A 19,844-nucleotide genomic window follows, 5' to 3' on the forward strand; every position below is an offset into this window, starting at 1 on the left:
CTATTGATACTGGCATATAATTCCACACATTAAAAAATGGAGAACAAAAATGTGGAGGTTAAAATAGGGAAAGATCAAGATCCACTTCCACCTCGTGCTGAAGCTGCTGCCACTAGTCATGGCCGAGACGATGAAATGCCATCAACGTCGTCTGCCAAGGCCGATGCCCAATGTCATAGTAGAGAGCATGTAAAATCCAAAAAACAAAAGTTCAGTAAAATGACCCAAAAATCTAAATTGAAAGCGTCTGATGAGAAGCGTAAACTTGCCAATATGCCATTTACGACACGGAGTGGCAAGGAACGGCTGAGGCCCTGGCCTATGTTCATGGCTAGTGGTTCAGATTCACATGAGGATGGAAGCACTCATCCTCTTGCTAGAAAAATGAAAAGACTTAAGCTGGCAAAAGCACAGCAAAGAACTGTGCGTTCTTCTAAATCACAAATCCCCAAGGAGAGTCCAATTGTGTCGGTTGCGATGCCTGACTTTCCCAACACTGGATGGGAAGAGCTTGCGCCTTCCACCATTTGCACGCCCCCTGCAAGTGCTGGAAGGAGCACCCGCAGTCCAGTTCCTGATAGTCAAATTGAAGATGTCACTGTTGAAGTACACCAGGATGAGGATATGGGTGTTGCTGGCGCTGGGGAGGAAATTGACAAGGAGGATTCTGATGGTGAGGTGGTTTGTTTAAGTCAGGCACCCGGGGAGACACCTGTTGTCCGTGGGCCGAATATGGCCATTGACATGCCTGGTCAAAATACAAAAAAAATCACCTCTTCGGTGTGGAATTATTTCAACACAAATGCGGACAACAGGTGTCAAGCCGTGTGTTGCCTTTGTCAAGCTGTAATAAGTAGGGGTAAGGACGTTAACCACCTCGGAACATCCTCCCTTATACGTCACCTGGACCGCATTCATCAGAAGTCAGTGACAAGTTCAAAAACTTTGGATGACAGCGGAAACAGTCCACTGACCACTAAATACCTTCCTCTGGTAACCAAGCTCCTGCAAACCACACCACCAACTCCCTCAGTGTCAATTTCCACCTTACACAGGAAAGCCAATAGTCCTGCAGGCCATGTCACTGGCAAGTATGACGAGTCCTCTCCTGCCTGGGATTCCTCCGATGCATCCTTGAGTGTAACGCCTACTGCTGCTGGCGCTGCTGTTGTTGCTGCTGGGAGTCGATCGTCATCCCAGAGGGGAAGTCGGAAGACCACTTGTACTACTTCCAGTAAGCAATTGACTGTCCAACAGTCCTTTGCGAGGAAGATGAAATATCACAGCAGTCATCCTGCTGCAAAGCGGATAACTCAGGTCTTGTCAGCCTGGTCTGGTATCCACCGTTAATTCACAGGCAACTAGAGACTTGATTGAGGTACTGTGTCCCCGGTACCAAATACCATCTAGGTTCCATTTCTCTAGGCAGGCGATACCGAAAATGTACACAGACGTCAGAAAAAGAGTCACCAGTGTCCTAAAAAATGCAGTTGTACCCAATGTCCACTTAACCACGGACATGTGGACAAGTGGAGCAGGGCAGACTCAGGACTATATGACTGTGACAGCCCACTGGGTAGATGTATGGCCTCCCGCAGCAAGAACAGCAGCGGCGGCACCAGTAGCAGCATCTCGCAAACGCCAACTCGTTCCTAGGCAGGCTACGCTTTGTATCACCGCTTTCCATAAGAGGCACACAGCTGACAACCTCTTACGGAAACTGAGGAACATCATCGCAGAATGGCTTACCCCAATTGGACTCTCCTGGGGATTTGTGACATCGGACAACGCCAGCAATATTGTGCGTGCATTACATCTGGGCAAATTCCAGCACGTCCCATGTTTTGCACATACATTGAATTTGGTGGTGCAGAATTATTTAAAAAACGACAGGGGCGTGCAAGAGATGCTGTCGGTGGCCCGAAGAATTGCGGGCCACTTTCGGCATTCAGCCACCGCGTGCCGAAGACTGGAGCACCAGCAAACAGTCCTGAACCTGCCCTGCCATCATATGAAGCAAGAGGTGGTAACGAGGTGGAATTCAACCCTCTATATGCTTCAGAGGATGGAGAAAGGCCATTCAAGCCTATACATCTGTCCACGATATAGGCAAAGGAGGGGGAATGCACCTGACTCAAGCGCAGTGGAGAATGATTTCAACGTTGTGCAAGGTTCTGCAACCCTTTGAACTTGCCACACGTGAAGTCAGTTCAGACACTGCCAGCCTGAGTCAGGTCATTCCCCTCATCAGGCTTTTGCAGAAGAAGCTGGAGACATTGAAGGAGGAGCTAAAACAGAGCGATTCCGCTAGGCATGTGGGACTTGTGGATGGAGCCCTTAATTCGCTTAACCAGGATTCACGGGTGGTCAATCTGTTGAAATCAGAGCACTACATTTTGGCCACCGTGCTCGATCCTAGATTTAAAACCTACGTTGTAGCTCTCTTTCCAGCAGACACAAGTCTGCAGAGGTTCAAAGACCTGCTGGTGAGAAAATTGTCAAGTCAAGCGGAACGTGACCCGTCAACAGCTCCTCCTTCACATTCTCCCGCAACTGGGGGTGCGAGGAAAAGGCTAAGAATTCCGAGCCCACCCGCTGGCGGTGATGCAGAGCAGTCTGGAGCGAGTGCTGACATCTGGTCTGGACTGAAGGACCTGCCAACGATTACTGACATGTCGTCTACTGTCACTGCATATGATTCTCTCACCATTGAAAGAATGGTGGAGGATTATATGAGTGACCGCATCCAAGTAGGCACGTCAGACAGTCCGTACGTAAACTGGCAGGAAAAAGAGGCAATTTGGAGGCCCTTGCACAAACTGGCTTTATTCTACCTAAGTTGCCCTCCCTCCAGTGTGTACTCCGAAAGAGTGTTTAGTCAGCCGCTCACCTTGTCAGCAATCGGCGTACGAGGTTACTTCCAGAAAATGTGGAGAAGATGATGTTCATCAAAATTAATTATAATCAATTCCTCCGTGGAGACATTCACCAGCAGCAATTGCCTCCAGAAAGTACACAGGGATCTGAGATGGTGGATTCCAGTGGGGACAAATTAATTTTCTGTGAGGAGGGGGATGTACACAGTGAAAGGGGTGAGGAATCGGAGGATGATGATGAGGTGGACATCTTGCCTCTGTAGAGCCAGTTTGTGCAAGGAGAGATTGATTGCTTCTTTTTTGGTGGGGGCCCAAACCAACCAGTCATTTCAGTCACAGTCGTGTGGCAGACCCTGTCGCTGAAATGATGGGTTCGTTAAAGTGTGCATGTCCTGTTTATACAACATAAGGCTGGGTGGGAGGGCCCAAGGACAATTCCATCTTGCACCTCTTTTTTCTTTCATTTTTCTTTGCATCATGTACTGTTTGGGGACTATTTTTTTAAGTGCCATCCTGCCTGACACTGCAGTGCCACTCCTAGATGGGCCAGGTGTTTGTGTCGGCCACTTGTGTCGCTTAGCTTAGTCACACAGCGACCTTGGTGCGCCTCTTTTTTTCTTTGCATCATGTGCTGTTTGGGGACTATTTTTTTGAAGTGCCATCCTGCCTGACACTGCAGTGCCACTCCTAGATGGGCCAGGTGTTTGTGTCGGCCACTTGTGTCGCTTAGCTTAGTCACACAGCGACCTTGGTGCGCCTCTTTTTTTCTTTGCATCATGTGCTGTTTGGGGACTATTTTTTTGAAGTGCCATCCTGCCTGACACTGCAGTGCCACTCCTAGATGGGCCAGGTGTTTGTGTCGGCCACTTGTGTCGCTTAGCTTAGTCACACAGCGACCTTGGTGCGCCTCTTTTTTTCTTTGCATCATGTGCTGTTTGGGGACTATTTTTTTTAAGTTCCATCCTGCCTGACACTGCAGTGCCACTCCTAGATGGGCCAGGTGTTTGTGTCGGCCACTTGTGTCGCTTAGCTTAGCCATCCAGCGACATCGGTGCAAATTTTAGGACTAAAAATAATATTGTGAGGTGTTCAGAATAGACTGAAAATTAGTGGAAATTATGGTTATTGAGGTTAATAATACTATGGGATCAAAATGACCCCCAAATTCTATGATTTAAGCTGTTTTTGAGGGTTTTTTGTAAAAAAACACCCGAATCCAAAACACACCCGAATCTGACAAAAAAATTTCAGGGAGGTTTTGGCAAAATGCGTCCGAATCCAAAACACGGCCGCGGAACCGAATCCAAAACCAAAACACAAAACCCAAAATATTTCCGGTGCACATTTCTACATAATACCCATTCTCTACTCCCTTTACTGGTAAGATGGCAAATCTATTTCGATTTTAGTTTACATAGCCATGGTCCTAAGTGCTTGAAGCAGCGTTAGATTCACTACACCCCGATTCGTTTACTTAAGTATGCAGATGAAAGACTCTCAGAAGTACCTAGTACATTCCTTGCTTCGTTTGAAAGTCAAGCTTTTAGTTTTGCTGCTCTGCCTCTCTGAAACCCACTGCCTCACACAGTTCCAGAGGCTTCCACTCTAGAAACCTTGCAAAAATAGGCTCACACTTTACTCAAGCATTTATTTAGTGCCTCTTTAGCCTTAAATAAAAAAGACCGAAAGGAGTCTGTTAATACTTGTTTAATTGTATCATATAATTTTTAATTTGCAGACGTTGAGCACTATTGGAAGCACTATATAAATATTACTATTATTATTATTACTATCAATAATGTTTATGCTGCTACAACCCTCTTGTCCTGTGTACATAGCCAGATTAAGGGGAGGATGCAGGGCATACTGTACCCCGGGCCCCCTTCTGTCAGAGCACACTGACATCACTAGCTTTCTCTCTTATGCAGCAGCAGAACCAGACAGCCAGAATGCGAGCAGGACAGTATGCAGTGCAGGCAGAGACACAGGAGTATCAGATTTCATGACATATCAATGGAACTTCTCAACCAGAGGAGAGATAGGAGGGTGGAGAGAGCTGTAAGTGACACAGGATGGGAGCCCTGTGTAACTTGTTATCTAATGAGGGTCTAGGGTCCTGTCCCAGTGTGTAAGTAGTACAGAAGTTGCTGCTATTTTTGCATGTGACAAGATAAATTATAGATTTTATTATACTATGTGTATTTTAAGGTTGTTAAAGTTCTCTCTGTTCCACTACAAGAACATTTTATTAAAAAAAAGTTGTTTTTCAATTAGGTGAAGCTATAAACAGTACCCAGGCATTGTTAAACTATTAGTTTAAATCTAATATACACCATTGGGCTACATTTAATATACACAATCCATACATCCCAACATGACCCATTCCAGGAGTGACAAAATGCTCTCTACCTGGGCTTCCATCTTAAGTATTGATAGCAATCACATGTGTTGAAACACCTCGCTTATCAATTAAATAGTTTAACACAGGTGACTACAATCATATATTTAGAGGGAAGTCCATGTAAAGAGCATGTTGTCCCTCCTGGAATGGGCCAAGTTGGGAGGTATGCACAATCTTATACACAGCCCCCCCCCACACACACACACCCGTCCACCGGGGCCCCCCTGTCTAAAGTGCCCCTTAGTCCAGCCCTGCCTGTGTAGGTGACTTGGAGACACTATTATAGCACTCTATCTAATTCAGTCTCAGCAAGAACATACAATCTACCACATAACATGCAGTCACAATAATATTGTGTAATTGTTTCTTGTTTGTGTAGGTAAGGAACACTGTGCCAAAGCTGCTACCCTTCCTGATGAGCGTATGTAATTATTATGTGCTGTGGATCCCACTCTCTCAGCCAGACTGGTACAATGCTCTGATTAAGTGTCTGCCAATTCTCAGTCTGGGGTTTTTCACCATCGTCCATTCCATTGGTGTGGGCAGGTTCAGCCCTTACGCTAAGAAAATCTTTCTTGGGCTACTCTTCTCTGCAGCTGGTGACATCTGCTTGGTTTGGCCAGAGTATTTCCTCTTTGGTAAGATGTTCATAAACTGGCCATAAAATTACTTCTGACTAAGGGGGAGATTTATCAAAGCTTGAAGAGAGATAGTGTGAGATGTTTCAAAGCTTGGAGAGATAAAGTTATTTTTATTTTGCAAACACAGATTGGTCAGTACTTTTTCTCTCTCCACTTTATCTCTCACCAAACTTTAATGAAGATCTGCCTAAGGACGGGATGTACTAAAGGAAAAATACAGTAAAAACCCTGTTTTCAGTTAGTACATATGAGATTAGTATCATAGCGATGCTTGGCGGAAAATAGTCCGCAGCTTTAGTGCATTCCACCCTTGTGCGGTTGCTCCAATGACAGTTTCAGTCTAGTACAGTCACTTATAGTCCAGGTAGCCATGGTATATACAGTAAATACTGTCAGGTTCATGACTACATAAAGCCAACATTTGTTAATCATCGCACAGGACAGTTCATGAATTTACTTCTGTCACCCACTCACCATTCACCTGTCTGTAAATAATAGGGTCCATGAACCAAGGTAATCATGGGTAATCCAGAGGGTGTGTATTGGGGGAATGGCTAGCAATGCATACTCATCATTACCATGTAGCCTGTTATGCTCCACTTTTATGGACAATGCTGCTCTGGTGCAGATATAAAGCACAAAGACCCTATATACATTAGTACATAGACCCATACATTTATGAATGACATCAGAATGCACTAATTATAAAAAAAAAGTGATTTTTTTTTTTCTTTAACCTTTCATGGAGGATCCCCTACTGAACACTGGTGTTGGCCATCAACCATCGATGTTTACACCTAGATGGTCAAAGGTTTTACCATTGATGGTCTGAATGGCTAAGGTTTTCAAATGTGCAGTACAGAAAAGCGATGGGCTTTTATGTCCATTGCTTTTCTGTATTAAGCTGTCTCCTGATTGTTTGCACATGTGCAGACCACATGAGCCATTGATGGCCTAACCATTGATGATTCCCCCAGTGGTTGAAAAGAACTGACAATTGATGATAAAAACTTATCGATGGACAATACTACTGTACTTCTCTGCACTCCTTCATGAGAACACCAGCAGCTCCCAAAGCCCAAACAAATATCCTGTGTTAACAAACAAGAAGTCATGTGATCATTACTTCCAGCAGGGCACATGATCAGACTCCAGTATCAGTCTCTGCCAATGTGTCTGTCTGTTGTTGTAAGACAGTGTAGATGTTTGTGTGTGTTAAGTAATAGGTTTTTTTCTAATTTAAACTTGTGCATTATAAATTATCAACTATGCAGGGTAATGCAGAGGGCATGGCTAATCACAGAAGTGTGACCACTCCCCCTTTAAAACAATTACTTGAATAAACTAGGTGCCGACCTGCACAGGGGGGTCTAGAGTCTACTGTGCTCCTAGTGCTCAGAGTCAGTCTACTGCACTTCCGCTGGCTACCCTCCCACCTTAATACGCCCGATATCACTAGTGATAGCTTTCGCTAAGACTCCCTCGATGAAGACTTTCTGCCTATTTAACAAGAACCTCAGTGACATGAGCACTGACACTGTCTTCCTTTCTCTATTGCCACCTCACATGATAGCAGAGGACAGTTAAAGGTAACAAATACTTTAGTATTGTAATGAAGCATTTTCTAAGGATGCACAGCAATTACTCACAATTGATTACTTTTGACAACGTTGTTGTAAAATATAGTCATAGGTCACAACAGTGTGTGTGACTAATGCACTTTGTACAGCAGTTCAGCCTATAGAACAAGGGGGTATAGTCACTAGAAGTCCATTTGGGTTGATTTTGATCAATTTTTTGGTTGATGTTTTGTCTACTTTTGATCGATTTTGTGTTTCAGGGTCTAAATCACACATTTACTAACAGATGATTTTTCACATTCTTTAAATAAATAAATAAATAAATAAATAAAATCATCTGTTAGTAAATGTGTGTTTTAGAGGTATATTTTACTAAAAGTGAATCTGGGTCCATTTTAGGTTGATGTTTGGTCGATTTTGTATTTCAGGGTTTAAATTCCACATTTACATACAATATTTGTGACATTTTTTAAACAATGTCAAACATCATCTGTTAGTAAATGTGTGATTTAGACCCTGAAACACAAAATCGATCAAAAATATACCCCCAGGGGGAATATTTGCGAAAAGTTGATTTGGGTTGATGTTTGGTCGATTTGTAATCAATTTGGTGTTTCAGGGTCTAAATTACACATTTACTAACAGATGATGTTTGACAACGTTTAAAAAAATGTTAAAAATGACCCTGAAAGACAAAATCGACCAAACACAGATAAAACATTGACAAAAAAAAAATCGACCCAGATCGATTTTTAGTATATATACCCATAAATTCCACATTTACTAACAGATGATTTTTGACATATATTTTTTAAAGGATGTCAAAAATTACCTGTTAGTAAATGTGTAATTTAGACCGTGAAAATCAAAATCGATTACAAAAATAATAATGATAGAAAAAAAATCGAACCAACATCGACCAAACGATCGATCAACATTGACCAAAATCGACTTTAAGTAAATATATCCCCAGTGGTCAGGTTGAGCACCGAGGTGATGTCTGTAATTTTGACCACTTACCTAGTGTGATTGCTGGCCTTGAGCTGATATGGTTGCATCCCATGAGACTGTGGGGTAATTGTAAGATTCGTTGATATGGGGGTGAAGTAGTATCAGTGCATGTTATGTGCTCTGATACCGCTTCTACTCCATGTATTACAGCAGCAGTGCCTACACCTTGATGCTTCTGCTTCATGCTTCACCTCGGTAAAAAGAAGAAGCAGGAATTGTTATACCGCACAGGTATAATACATTCCCCCTGTGTCTATTGCTGCATCCCACTGCAATTTCAAAGGAGATTTCCTCCACGTTATCTGCTTAGTGATTGCCATCATCTGTGTTGAAACACCATTCTCATAAATTAACTAGTTCAACAGAGCAATCATAAATAAAGAGGGACGTCCAGGAGCACATACCACCCAACCATCCCAATTTTACCAGGACTATCCCTCTTTTTGGGCACTGTCCCACCAACCCACATGCAGTACGCAATGTCCTATGGTGGGGGAAAGGTTTGTGGCGTGTCTCTTGGTGCAGCTTCTCCCATTAGGCCACACCCCTAACCACAAAACTATAGCCCTTTAGTGTGCCTGCATGCCTTTGGCGCACACAAGGGTCCTGCTCTTCACTGGACAATAGTTGAGAGATTTACAGGAACAGAGTATTTTGTACCTGATGGAAGGTCTGGTATAGAGATCTGAGTCCACTGACATCATTGCCAAATGAACGGCATTCTGGAGCATATACGCTGGATTTTTTTTCTTCAATATTACATATTTAATGAAGTTAAACATTTAGATAGGGATGCAGTGTACAGAAGAAATAAAAAAGGGAAGGGAGACCGGAAGAGAAGAGGAAGTACACAAATGGAAAACTCAGTTACACAAAGCAATCTCAATGGAAGTAGTGGAGACACATCAATGTGTCTCTAGGGATGCCTGCCAGGGAAGACGATATATGCGGTCCAGAAGGAAGTCGGTGATGGTGACATTAGGAAGCAACTTAATAAAAAGGTCAGTAGCAAACTCCTTGAGGTCTGAGTTGGAAACCGATTGTCTTGTCTCTTGATATTATTCCGCCATGATCTGTCTTCTAGATGGTCTATCTTTAGATTCAAGGCCATGACCTCCGTCTGGAGTTACTCAAGTAGGGTGATCAGGACATAATGGGATCTAACCACTTTCCACCAGTTTATTTTCAAGATGATCTATGCAATGACTGAGAGCGTCAAAAGATTGTTGACAGGTCTACAGTGACACTTCAAATTCCGCAGAGATACAGTATCTGCTTTGAAGGAGGCCAGCAGCTGTTTCATGGAGCCAGTGGCGTAACTAGAAAATTTTCTCCCCCAAGCCAAAACATTCTGTTGCGCCCCCCCCCCCCCATAATTGCCACTAGCAAAGTGATGAATCAGCAAAAGGGGGTGTGGCCTTGCTGAAATGGGCGTGGCTTTGCAGAAAGGGGCGTGGTATTGCAGGAAAAGACTACCTTATATCCCAGTTTTGCAACCTGCACTCCCAGAAGTTGGCCACCACAGAAAAAAAATAATCCTGATTCATGCCCCTTACATTATTTGTCATTTTTCCTCCTTATAGTAATGCCCAGTATACATTATGCCACATACTGCAATGCCCCTGATACATTATAGCACATACAATGCCTGTGACACATTATGACACACACCACAATGTCCGTGATACATTATGCCACACTCTGCAATGTCCGTAATACATTATGCCACACACTGCAATGCCTGTTATACATTATGTCACACACTGCAATGCCCCTGAGACATTATACCACATACCACAATTCCCGTGATATAGTATACCACACACCGTAATGCCTGTGATACATTATGCCATACACCACAATGCCCATTACACATTAAGCCCTACAGTAAGGCTTCTAATTACTTTTAAATTTCCTACTCGTTGCCAGGGGTTTCATGCACTTGGTTCCATGCATGGTGCCAGGCAGTGGCGTAAGTTCGCCCCAGTCGCCCGGAGGCATGATAAGTGTTGGTGCCCCCCCCCTACATACTGTATACACACACACCCTTCATATGTAGCTATCCGGCACTCATGTTGAACAGTAGTAGCGTGCTCAGGTGCCTTTCCCAATATTAATATAGATACACATACAAAGTGGACGCACTCCAAGTCAGTCATCACAATAAAATAGACACCTGCATACCTTTATAGCAAACCTACAGTACTCCCTCACCCGCCAGCGTGTCACAATGTAGATGCTTTGGCGCAGTATATATATATCAGAAAAACACAAAAACGCCACTTTCAAGAACAATACAGCAGGGGATTAAGTCCGACTGCCCTGGCTCAGTTAATCCTATTATAGGGATTGATGAGGAGGGCTCCATCTGTAGGCTACACAACAGCTCTTCTTCCTATTTTAACACCTTAAGTACCTGTGTAGCAGCCTATAAAGTGGGTGACCCCCGCATCAACAGTGTGTGGATGGGCTCCGCAGCAGAATGACAGAAGACGCAGAAATAACTCTGACATCCCGGTCAGTATAGGGGACACAACGTCCAGTGACTGCTCTCTACACTCTCACATACAGCAGGCAGGGTGTCATGCAGGGTGGCGGACATGGAGAGGTAAGCAGATGTTCATCACAAGGCTTTCTCTCCTAGCGTTAGTCCTGATCACAGTTCAGGGACAAATCATAGGGAAGTGTGGAGGTGGCAGGTCACACTGGAGAAGGAGGAGGTGGATAGCAGCTCCCAGGACTCTAGTCTGCACTCCATCTCCCCGGCCGGAGGCGAGAACCAGGCAGCTGTACTATTGCGAGACCTGTCACATAGAATTTGATGGCAGATAAGAAATACTTGGCCTATGTAGTCTGCCCCTGTACACTCATGCACTAGGGTTAATTTTTGTTGGGAGCCAAATAACCTACCTATCCAGAGTACTTGGTGGAAATCCACGCCAGCAATGGGAGAATATACAAACTCTACACAGTTAGGGCCATGGTGGGAACAGAACCCATGACCTCAGTGCTGTGATGCATAATGATAACCATCACACCGTCCACACTAAAGGGAGTATGCAAGTCACTTTATTCCATGGACAGTAACATACTGCGCACTGATACAGTTAATGATAATACTATATATATATATATATATATATATATATATATATATTATTTTTTTTCCCCATCTTGTGGTTCAGTACTCACTATTGTAAATGCAGTTGCCTGGGTGCCCTTGCTGATAATGATGTATATAAGTGTGGCGTCCTTTCCTTAGATGCTCCCAACACCAGGTGAGAGATACTGCATGGCACTCCAGGACTTCTTTAAATCAATAAACTTTTACCGCAATATATCAACGATTCTGGGTTACTAGAGACCCGTCATCAGGATCTGATCAACAGAAACGTTTATATATTGCAGTAAAATGTAGTTGATTCAAAGAAGTCCTGGAGTGCCATGCAGTATCTCTTACCTGGTGCTGGGAGCATCTAGGGATGTCACACTTTGCCTATATATATATATATATATATATATATATATATATATATATAGGACTGTGAGTCTGGCAATCCTTTGAGGGTACAATGAATTCTTGCTGTGGTGCCCTCCTTAGGTCAGAGCAATGGTCTCATATAGATGTGGAATTCAGTGGCACTCCACAGACTTGTATATAGTTAATTCTCCATACTTTATTTAATTCATGGATTAATTATTATTAATATATTCAAGTCTGTGGAGTGCCACTGAATTCCACATCTCTCTCTCTATATATATACACATTTACTTATTCTTGTGCCCCCACAAGAAGTTCTAATATATTGCTGGGAGGTGCTGCACTTAGGATCCCTTCAATAATGACACACAGCAGCACCATTATATAATCAATATTTCAATCTGGTACTATAGATTGTCATCATGTATGGTATCCTGGTGACAATCTATACCAGATTGAAATATTGATTATGTAATGGTGCTGCTGTGTGTCATTATTGAAGGGATCCTAAGTGCAGCACCTCCCAGCAATGTATACAATGAGACCCCCCGCGCGCGCGCCCAATCACCGGCATTCGGCATGATAATGTGACCGTCACAAGGATGGGTAAGTGTGGCTGCCCTGGACCTCCACTTACCCGCAGAGCCGGAGCACACAGCGGCTGGCCGGTGGGATTTTCCCTCGGAACGCTGAGCGTGCGCATGCTGCTACGAGCTCCTCCTCCTCCGGTGACAGGCTCCAGGCTGCGAGTAGTTCCTCCAGTCCTCCTCCTGATCTGCGGGCTCCCCCTGACACTGACACGAAAGCTCCTCTTCAGGAGTCAGGCAGCGGGAGACAGTGTGGAGGAGATGTGCCCCCTTGAGGTCAGGAGCCCGGCGGCAGCCGACTCCACTGCCTCCCAGAGTTCCGCCCCTGGTGCCAGGGGTTTTCATGCTCAGGGTGTCATGCTCGTTTATTTATTTATTAGCAGTTTCTTATATAGCGCAGCATATTCCGTTGCGCTTTACAATTAGAACAACAGTTATAGAACAAAACTGGACAAAGACAGACATAGAGGTAGGAAGGCCCTGCTCGCAAGCTTACAATCTATAGGAGTTTCATGTGCTAGGTGTTATGCTTGTTGCCAGAGGTATCATGTGCTGGGTTTCAAGCTTGTTGCCAGGAGGTAATATTCGTTGCCAGGGGTTTCATGCACTGGGTGTCATGCTCGTTGCTAGGGGGTAATGCTTGTTGCCAGGGATTTCATGAGCTGGGTGTTGTACTTGTTACCAAGGGGTAATGCTTGTTGCTAGGGCTGTGCTCCCAATGCCACATATGCCTCCAGTGCCAGATATTCCCCCACAGTGCCAGATAAAAATATGCCCCCAGTGTCAGAAACACCTATGCCCCCAGTGCCAAATATGCCCCCCAGTGCCAGATACACATATGCCCCCAGTGCCAGCTACACATATACCCCCAGTGCCAAATAGGCCCCCCCCATGCCAGGTTCACATATACCCCCAGTGCCAAATATGCCCCCCCAGTGGCAGTTACACATATACTGCCAGTGCCAAATATGCCCCCAGTGCCAGTTACACACCCTCCCCAGGCTCCCCTGCTGCTGTGAGTTTTGGGAAGGAGCCGGAGGGGACAGCGTGTGCCTCTCCTGGCTGTGTCCATCCTGTGTGTGTCTCCAGCGGTGAGTCCGTCAAATGAAGTTCCAGTTCATGAGCCAATCAGAGTTCGCGGACCGGTCCATGAGCTCTGATTGGCTCACGAACCAGTACTTCATTTAACAGACATGCCGCCGCCGCTGCCAGAGACCCAGGACGGGCACACCGGAGAGGCACGCGCTGTGCCCTCCGGCTCTTTCCCAAAACTCACAGCAGCAATCAGTGGCGGCGGCGCACCCGCAGCCCTGCGCCTCCAAGCCACTGCAGTGGCTGTGGGGGCAGTAGTTACGCCACTGCATGGAGCCTAAGGTCAATGGTGCGTCATCGCCCAGGTCATCATTCTGATCAATGACTAGTAACGTGGGCCTGGTAGAGACAGCAAATATGTGCAATTGCTTAGGACCTTTCTCCGACATAGCAGTGCCATTTGTAGTTTGAGAAGAAGGAGATTGTTGAGAAAGCTTACTGGAAGGGACCACGGCTGGGTCATTCTGGCATTGTGGTGACATACTGTAGTAACAGCAGGGATGATCCACGACAAAGGGACCAACAATTATTGTATAGGAAAAAAATAAGCCACAGCTCCAAATCACACACTCATGGAGAGGATTCACAGTATAAAGGTGTGAAGGTGGGAGGGTGTGGTTAAGTTGTAAGAATCATGCAAGCTCCCTGATGAACTGAACCCTGCAGGATATACGTAGTTGAGATTGAGAGACTGGGGCCGATCCTTATGCACAGGATTTTAAAGTTAAAATAATGTGCAAAGAAGGGAACTAATGTTCAAAAGCATTGACAGGCAGATTTATTATCCAATTGACAGAACTATCTATAGGAGTGACTTATTTTCTACTCAAGGAATTTATGGGGCAAAGTGGATTATACAATACCATAAATTATAGATCTGGTGATGCTAAAAACATGATTGCTTGAAGACATAAAAATACAATGCTTTATGTATTTAATTTTTTAAATAATGCAAATGTTATACTCATATGTTAATGCTTTTTATTATAAAATCAAATGTTTGTATTTATTTTCCATGATGATGAAGTAAGGATGGCTTGTTTGTTCTATTTTATTTTTTGCATGCAATATTTTTGTTTGTTCATGCAATGTGTGAGCTCAAATAAGTATCTGAATGGATTATTTACATAAAACATGTTTTGTTCTCTTACAGGTATGCTTATGTTTTGTTCTCTTACAGGTATGCTTATGTTTTGTTCTCTTACAGGTATGCTTATGTTTGGCTTGGCTCATCTCATGTACACAATCGCCTTCGGCTTCTATCCTCTGAATATTCGAATCTTCATTGTCCTTGCTCTGTTCGGTGTCACCTTTTACTCTGCAACTGTCTCTTATCTAAGTGGACCTTTTGTTTATATGGTGGCTGGATACTCCATGCTGATTTGTACTATGGCATGGAGGGCACTGTGCCGGGTCAGTTTGGCATCGCACAAGTTCTCCTGGGCATGTATCTCTGCTGCATTGGGATCAATCTTCTTTATGGTCTCGGACTGTGTGCTGGCAGTTGATAAATTCTGCTTCCCTGTCACCAATGCTCGCGCTATTGTCATGTCAACATACTATGGAGCCCAGCTGTTGATAGCCCTCTCAGTTACTGCCAAGCCCCAAGATGACTTTCTGTGGAAATCTGAATAAACGGAATATTTGTGTGTTTTTTTTAAAATCAACATTCTGTTGTTTTCCTAATGTTTCCTGCACTCACAGAAATAAAAAAAAAATTGTAAATAACATGATTTATTAATAATACTTCTCCTGGACAGTTACAGGTCTATTTATAAAACAAACAGAACGCTTTTCTCCAGCTTTTTATGTGCAATTTGATAACTAGATTCCTAAATCTGAAATTCAAAGAACCTTACCCAAAGGCATTGGAACATGGAGATTGCTCTCCCACCGCCCAAATATATGATGGGTTCCAAAGTACTAGGCCGCGGGGGAAAGTATGGCTCCCATCTATCGTTAATATGGGCAGTGTCAGGGCGGAGATAACACCCTTTCCGGCTGTTCCCTATTCTCCCTCCCCATAGCCCTTCTCGGCCTGCCTCCTGGGTCTTACTCCCCCCCTTCACCCAGCTCTCACCCATACAGTGTGTGTCTAGATCTCTGGGATTAGCCCTGTGCCCTTCTTAACTCCCTCTTCATATGTTTTTCACCTTTTACTGCTCAGCTCCCCTTTGTCCTCCCACCCCCTTCTATTGCAGTACCTCCTTATATCCCGCCATTTCCAACTGGGTTCAGCTGGAAATGTACCCTGTAAAGTCTCATTACTCTGTAAAGTCTCAGCCAGGGTGTGAGCTATGAGTGTTTCCTGTCTCTTCATCTTCTACATTAAGTCACTTATATGTTACAGTTTTGGGGGCATATTTCATATTTATAATACCCATTTTGTGGGAAATCACATGAAAAATCAGGATAACCTTAAAATATACAGTAAGTATCACCTTAAAGTATTACTGGGATTCCGCAGCAGATATCAAAGATATTTGCTGCACTTTCCCTGTTTCTCATGACAATGGCGATGGCATTAGCCATTGTAGTCTATGGGCTACATAACTCAATTTACTGGGAGAGGGATTATCTAGATCCCTCCCCGGTAACAGTCACTGGTGCATGTGCTGTCTAATGACCAAGCATGCGCAGTAGGTCTGCAGTATGAATTAAAATTATCTCTGATGCGATCACTTTAGCTTACACATTGCTGGGATGGGCTCCTATCGGAGTGCCTTTCCCTGGATGGGATTTTTAATACATCTTGGCAGAAAATAATTTCTTATTGCCCAAATAGCGGCAATAAGAAATTGTATTTATGAAGTCTAAGTCTCAATAAACAGCATGTACAGTATGTATATATAGATAGATAGAGTAGATATCTCTGTCATCATGTAGATGGTGCTGCAGGTAAGTCTAGCTGCCCCTGAGGGGGTAACAATCAGTGATATAGGGCGCCAAAATAAAATTATATTTTGACCCCCCCAACCAAAAAGGTTGTGGCGCTCCTGACCTAATCTCCTTTGATAAAACTCAATATTTAAGAACTTCTATAGAAACAAGTCTAGTTTTTTCTGTCAATTATTCTGTGGTAATAGTATAATAGGTTGACAGTCAAATGTTCGACAGTGTTTAGGTCGACACCAAATGGTCAACATGGTCAAAAGGTCATCATGGAAATGGTCGACAAATGAAAAGGTTGACATGAGTTCTTTATGTTATTTTTGTGTCAAATTTGACCTTACCGCACGTGGAACCCAAATTAGCGTACACCATGCTTTGGGCAAGGTGCCTCGCTCTGCTACCTCTGCGCTCAGCACAGGTTACTATTCCCAGTTGTAGTCCACGTGTATAGCAAAGACTGATAAAGTAAAAAAAAAACTCATGTCGACAATATGATGTGTTGAACTATTAGTGTCGACCTATTGACTGTCAACCTTTTAACTGCTGACTTATCATCCTTATACCTTACTCTTTAAATACACTACATTGTGCGACTTACTGCACCAGTAAACGAGCCTCCTATCGGTGAAACGGACGTCTGACTAGGGCACCGGGTAGTGCACAGCCTGGACCCACTCCCAGAGTACCTGGTATCATATACACCCATTTGGGTTTCTATGCTATTATGCTCTAAAAATGTATCCATGGTAGAGGATACCTATACCTGTACTGCACATGCATTCTAGCATTGCCTGTGTATACCTTTCTCTTTAACCAGTGCTACACTGCTGATACTGTCTAAACTGTGTTTATTAACTGGTGAACCTGCCTGAGATTACATATCAAACTGTATATAGAAAAACCCAGGAGCAATGCTGTAATACATGCTCATTGTAATACATTGTGATATTGTTTCTGTGGTTGAATAGTATACGTATACTACTATCAGTGTTTATGTGTTGCTTACTGCTTGGGAAACCTGCCACCTATAGCACACCTATATAAATCTCTTTCCTTAACCAAGACTACACTGCTGATACTATCTAAAACTGTGTTTATTAACTGGTGATCTGCTTAAGACTGCATATCATACATAGAAAAATCCATTGGTTACACTACAATACATACTCATTGTGCTATTGTTTCTAAGTTTAAAAAGTACACTTAGACCACCATAAGTACTTGTGTGCTGTTCCCTGATTGGGAAACTTGTCAACAAATCACATGGACGCACTTCTTGCAACTAAATGAATTGCATTTAATCCATGCAATCAGTTCCAACCACATACTGTAAATTGGACTCTCACTATCTAATCCCTCCTAGAAAGGCTCTTTGCTCTGTACTCTCTCATCTATTGTCCTCCATCAAGTCATATGACAATGCGAAAGCAGAAGTATTAGTACAGACCTTTCCTTCTCTTATCACGTATACTTCTCCTGATAAATCTAAATTTCCATTTACCCTCTCTTCCAAAAGTGGCAGTTCAAGTCTTTGCGATGCTAAGGTAACAGAGACACATGAGCATACCCATTTGAAAAGTATAAGTACATTCTTTATCCCTCACTTAGTGGAACATATACCGTATATACTCGAGTATAAGCCGACTTTTTCAGCACTTTTTTTTGTGCTGAAAAAGCCACCTCGGCTTATACTCGAGTCAGTGCACAGTGACAGGGAGTGCAGTGTGACAGGGAGTGCAGTGTGAAGGAGGGACACGGAGCGCACAGCGCGCGGATCTCCTGTGTCCCTCCTGCATCTCCGGCGGCAGCGGCGGGTCTATTAAAGGAAGTACCCGTTCGTGACCTCTGATCACGAACCGGCACTTCCTTTAATAGACCCGCCGCGGCCGCCGGAGATGCAGGAGGGACACAGGAGAGCCGCGCGCTGTGCGCTCCGTGTCCCTCCTTCAGAAGACAGCGCGGGATCGACGGAGGGGTAAGTAACAGCACTGGGGGAGCATATTTGGCACTTGGGGAGGGGGCATATCTGGCAGCAGCATGAGGGGCATATCTGGCAGCAGCATGAGGGGCATATCTGGCAGCAGCATGAGGGGCATATCTGGCAGCAGCATGAGGGGAATATCTGGCAGCAGCATGAGGGCATATCTGGCAGCAGCATGAGGGGCACATCTGGCAGCAGCATGATGGCATATCTGGCAGCATGAGGGCATATCTTGCACATCTGACACTGTGGGGCATATTTGGCAGCATGAGGGCATATCTGGCACATCAGGCACTGTGGGGCATATCTGGCAGTATGAGGGCATATCTGGCACTGTGGGGGCATATCTGGCACTGTGGGGGCATATCTGACACTGTGGGGGCATATCTGGCAGTATGAGGGCATATCTGGCACTGTGGGGGCATATCTGGCACTGTGGGGGCATATCTGGCAGTATGAGGGCATATCTGGCACTGTGGGGGCATATTTGGCAGTATGAGGGCATATCTGGCACTGAGGGCAGTGTACAGCTACAGCTGCATTTCCCACCCTAGGCTTATACTCGAGTCAATAAGTTTTCCCAGGTTTTTGTGGTAAAATTAGGTGCCTCGGCTTATATTCGGGTCGACTTATACTCGAGTATATACGGTAATCTATTATTCAGCAGATTACTGCCATACTTCACCAGATACGCCCAATCTCATCCGATCTTGGAAGCTAATCAGTGACAGGCCTGGTTAGTACCTGGATTGGAGACCACCTAGGAATCCAGGTGCAGTAACGTTCTTTTGGTGAAAAACAGAAATAAAATTCCACACCCTATATGAGGGGTTTTTCAAAAATTATTTTGTGTTCAAATTTAGCAGGCCCGTGCAAACAATACATAATCATAACTCCACAACTACAAATCTCACAAAATAGCAGTACAAAATGAATTCCATTCTTCCGTTGCATGATTGTTACTTCTTATGCTATGACCGATTATGCATGTGTCTGATGCTGCACTAGGATTAGGTTACTCTCTTGCATAAAAACCTTGGAGTTACCTGTACAGACAACTGAATTCCCAGTGTGATACAGGAGCTATATTTCTGTCTCTCTCAGAATACCAACTTCTGAGGACACCATTGTGACAAAGTGTGAATTTATGACACTTTTGGGTCCCAATGAGATACACACAGATCAGGAGCTATCATAGTAACAAAGTGCTAACCCAAGATACTTGACACTTGTCATCAATCATGTTCTTACAGGTTATTTCCCTATGCATGGTACAATAAATTATATACCTTACGAAGACTC

The 19,844-nt window shown here is 44.1% G+C and overlaps 1 protein-coding gene and 1 pseudogene across 1 annotated transcript in view; both read left to right on the forward strand.

Annotated features, from left to right (window-relative positions):
* Positions 1-15,397, forward strand: part of TMEM86B (transmembrane protein 86B) — a 37,284-nt gene extending 21,887 nt beyond the window's left edge. The window contains exons 2-3 of the mRNA XM_063941647.1: positions 5,657-5,915; positions 14,877-15,397. Of these exons, the coding sequence (XP_063797717.1) occupies positions 5,657-5,915; positions 14,877-15,304 (687 nt within the window). The 3' untranslated portion in view covers positions 15,305-15,397. The remainder of the gene's footprint in view (positions 1-5,656; positions 5,916-14,876) is intronic.
* A 3,811-nt stretch (positions 15,398-19,208) lies between these two features.
* On the forward strand, positions 19,209-19,326 carry LOC134968184 (5S ribosomal RNA; annotated as a pseudogene).
* The last annotated feature ends 518 nt before the right edge of the window (positions 19,327-19,844 follow it).

Source organism: Pseudophryne corroboree, chromosome 10 (assembly GCF_028390025.1).
Source record: "Pseudophryne corroboree isolate aPseCor3 chromosome 10, aPseCor3.hap2, whole genome shotgun sequence".
Taxonomy (NCBI): domain Eukaryota; kingdom Metazoa; phylum Chordata; class Amphibia; order Anura; family Myobatrachidae; genus Pseudophryne; species Pseudophryne corroboree.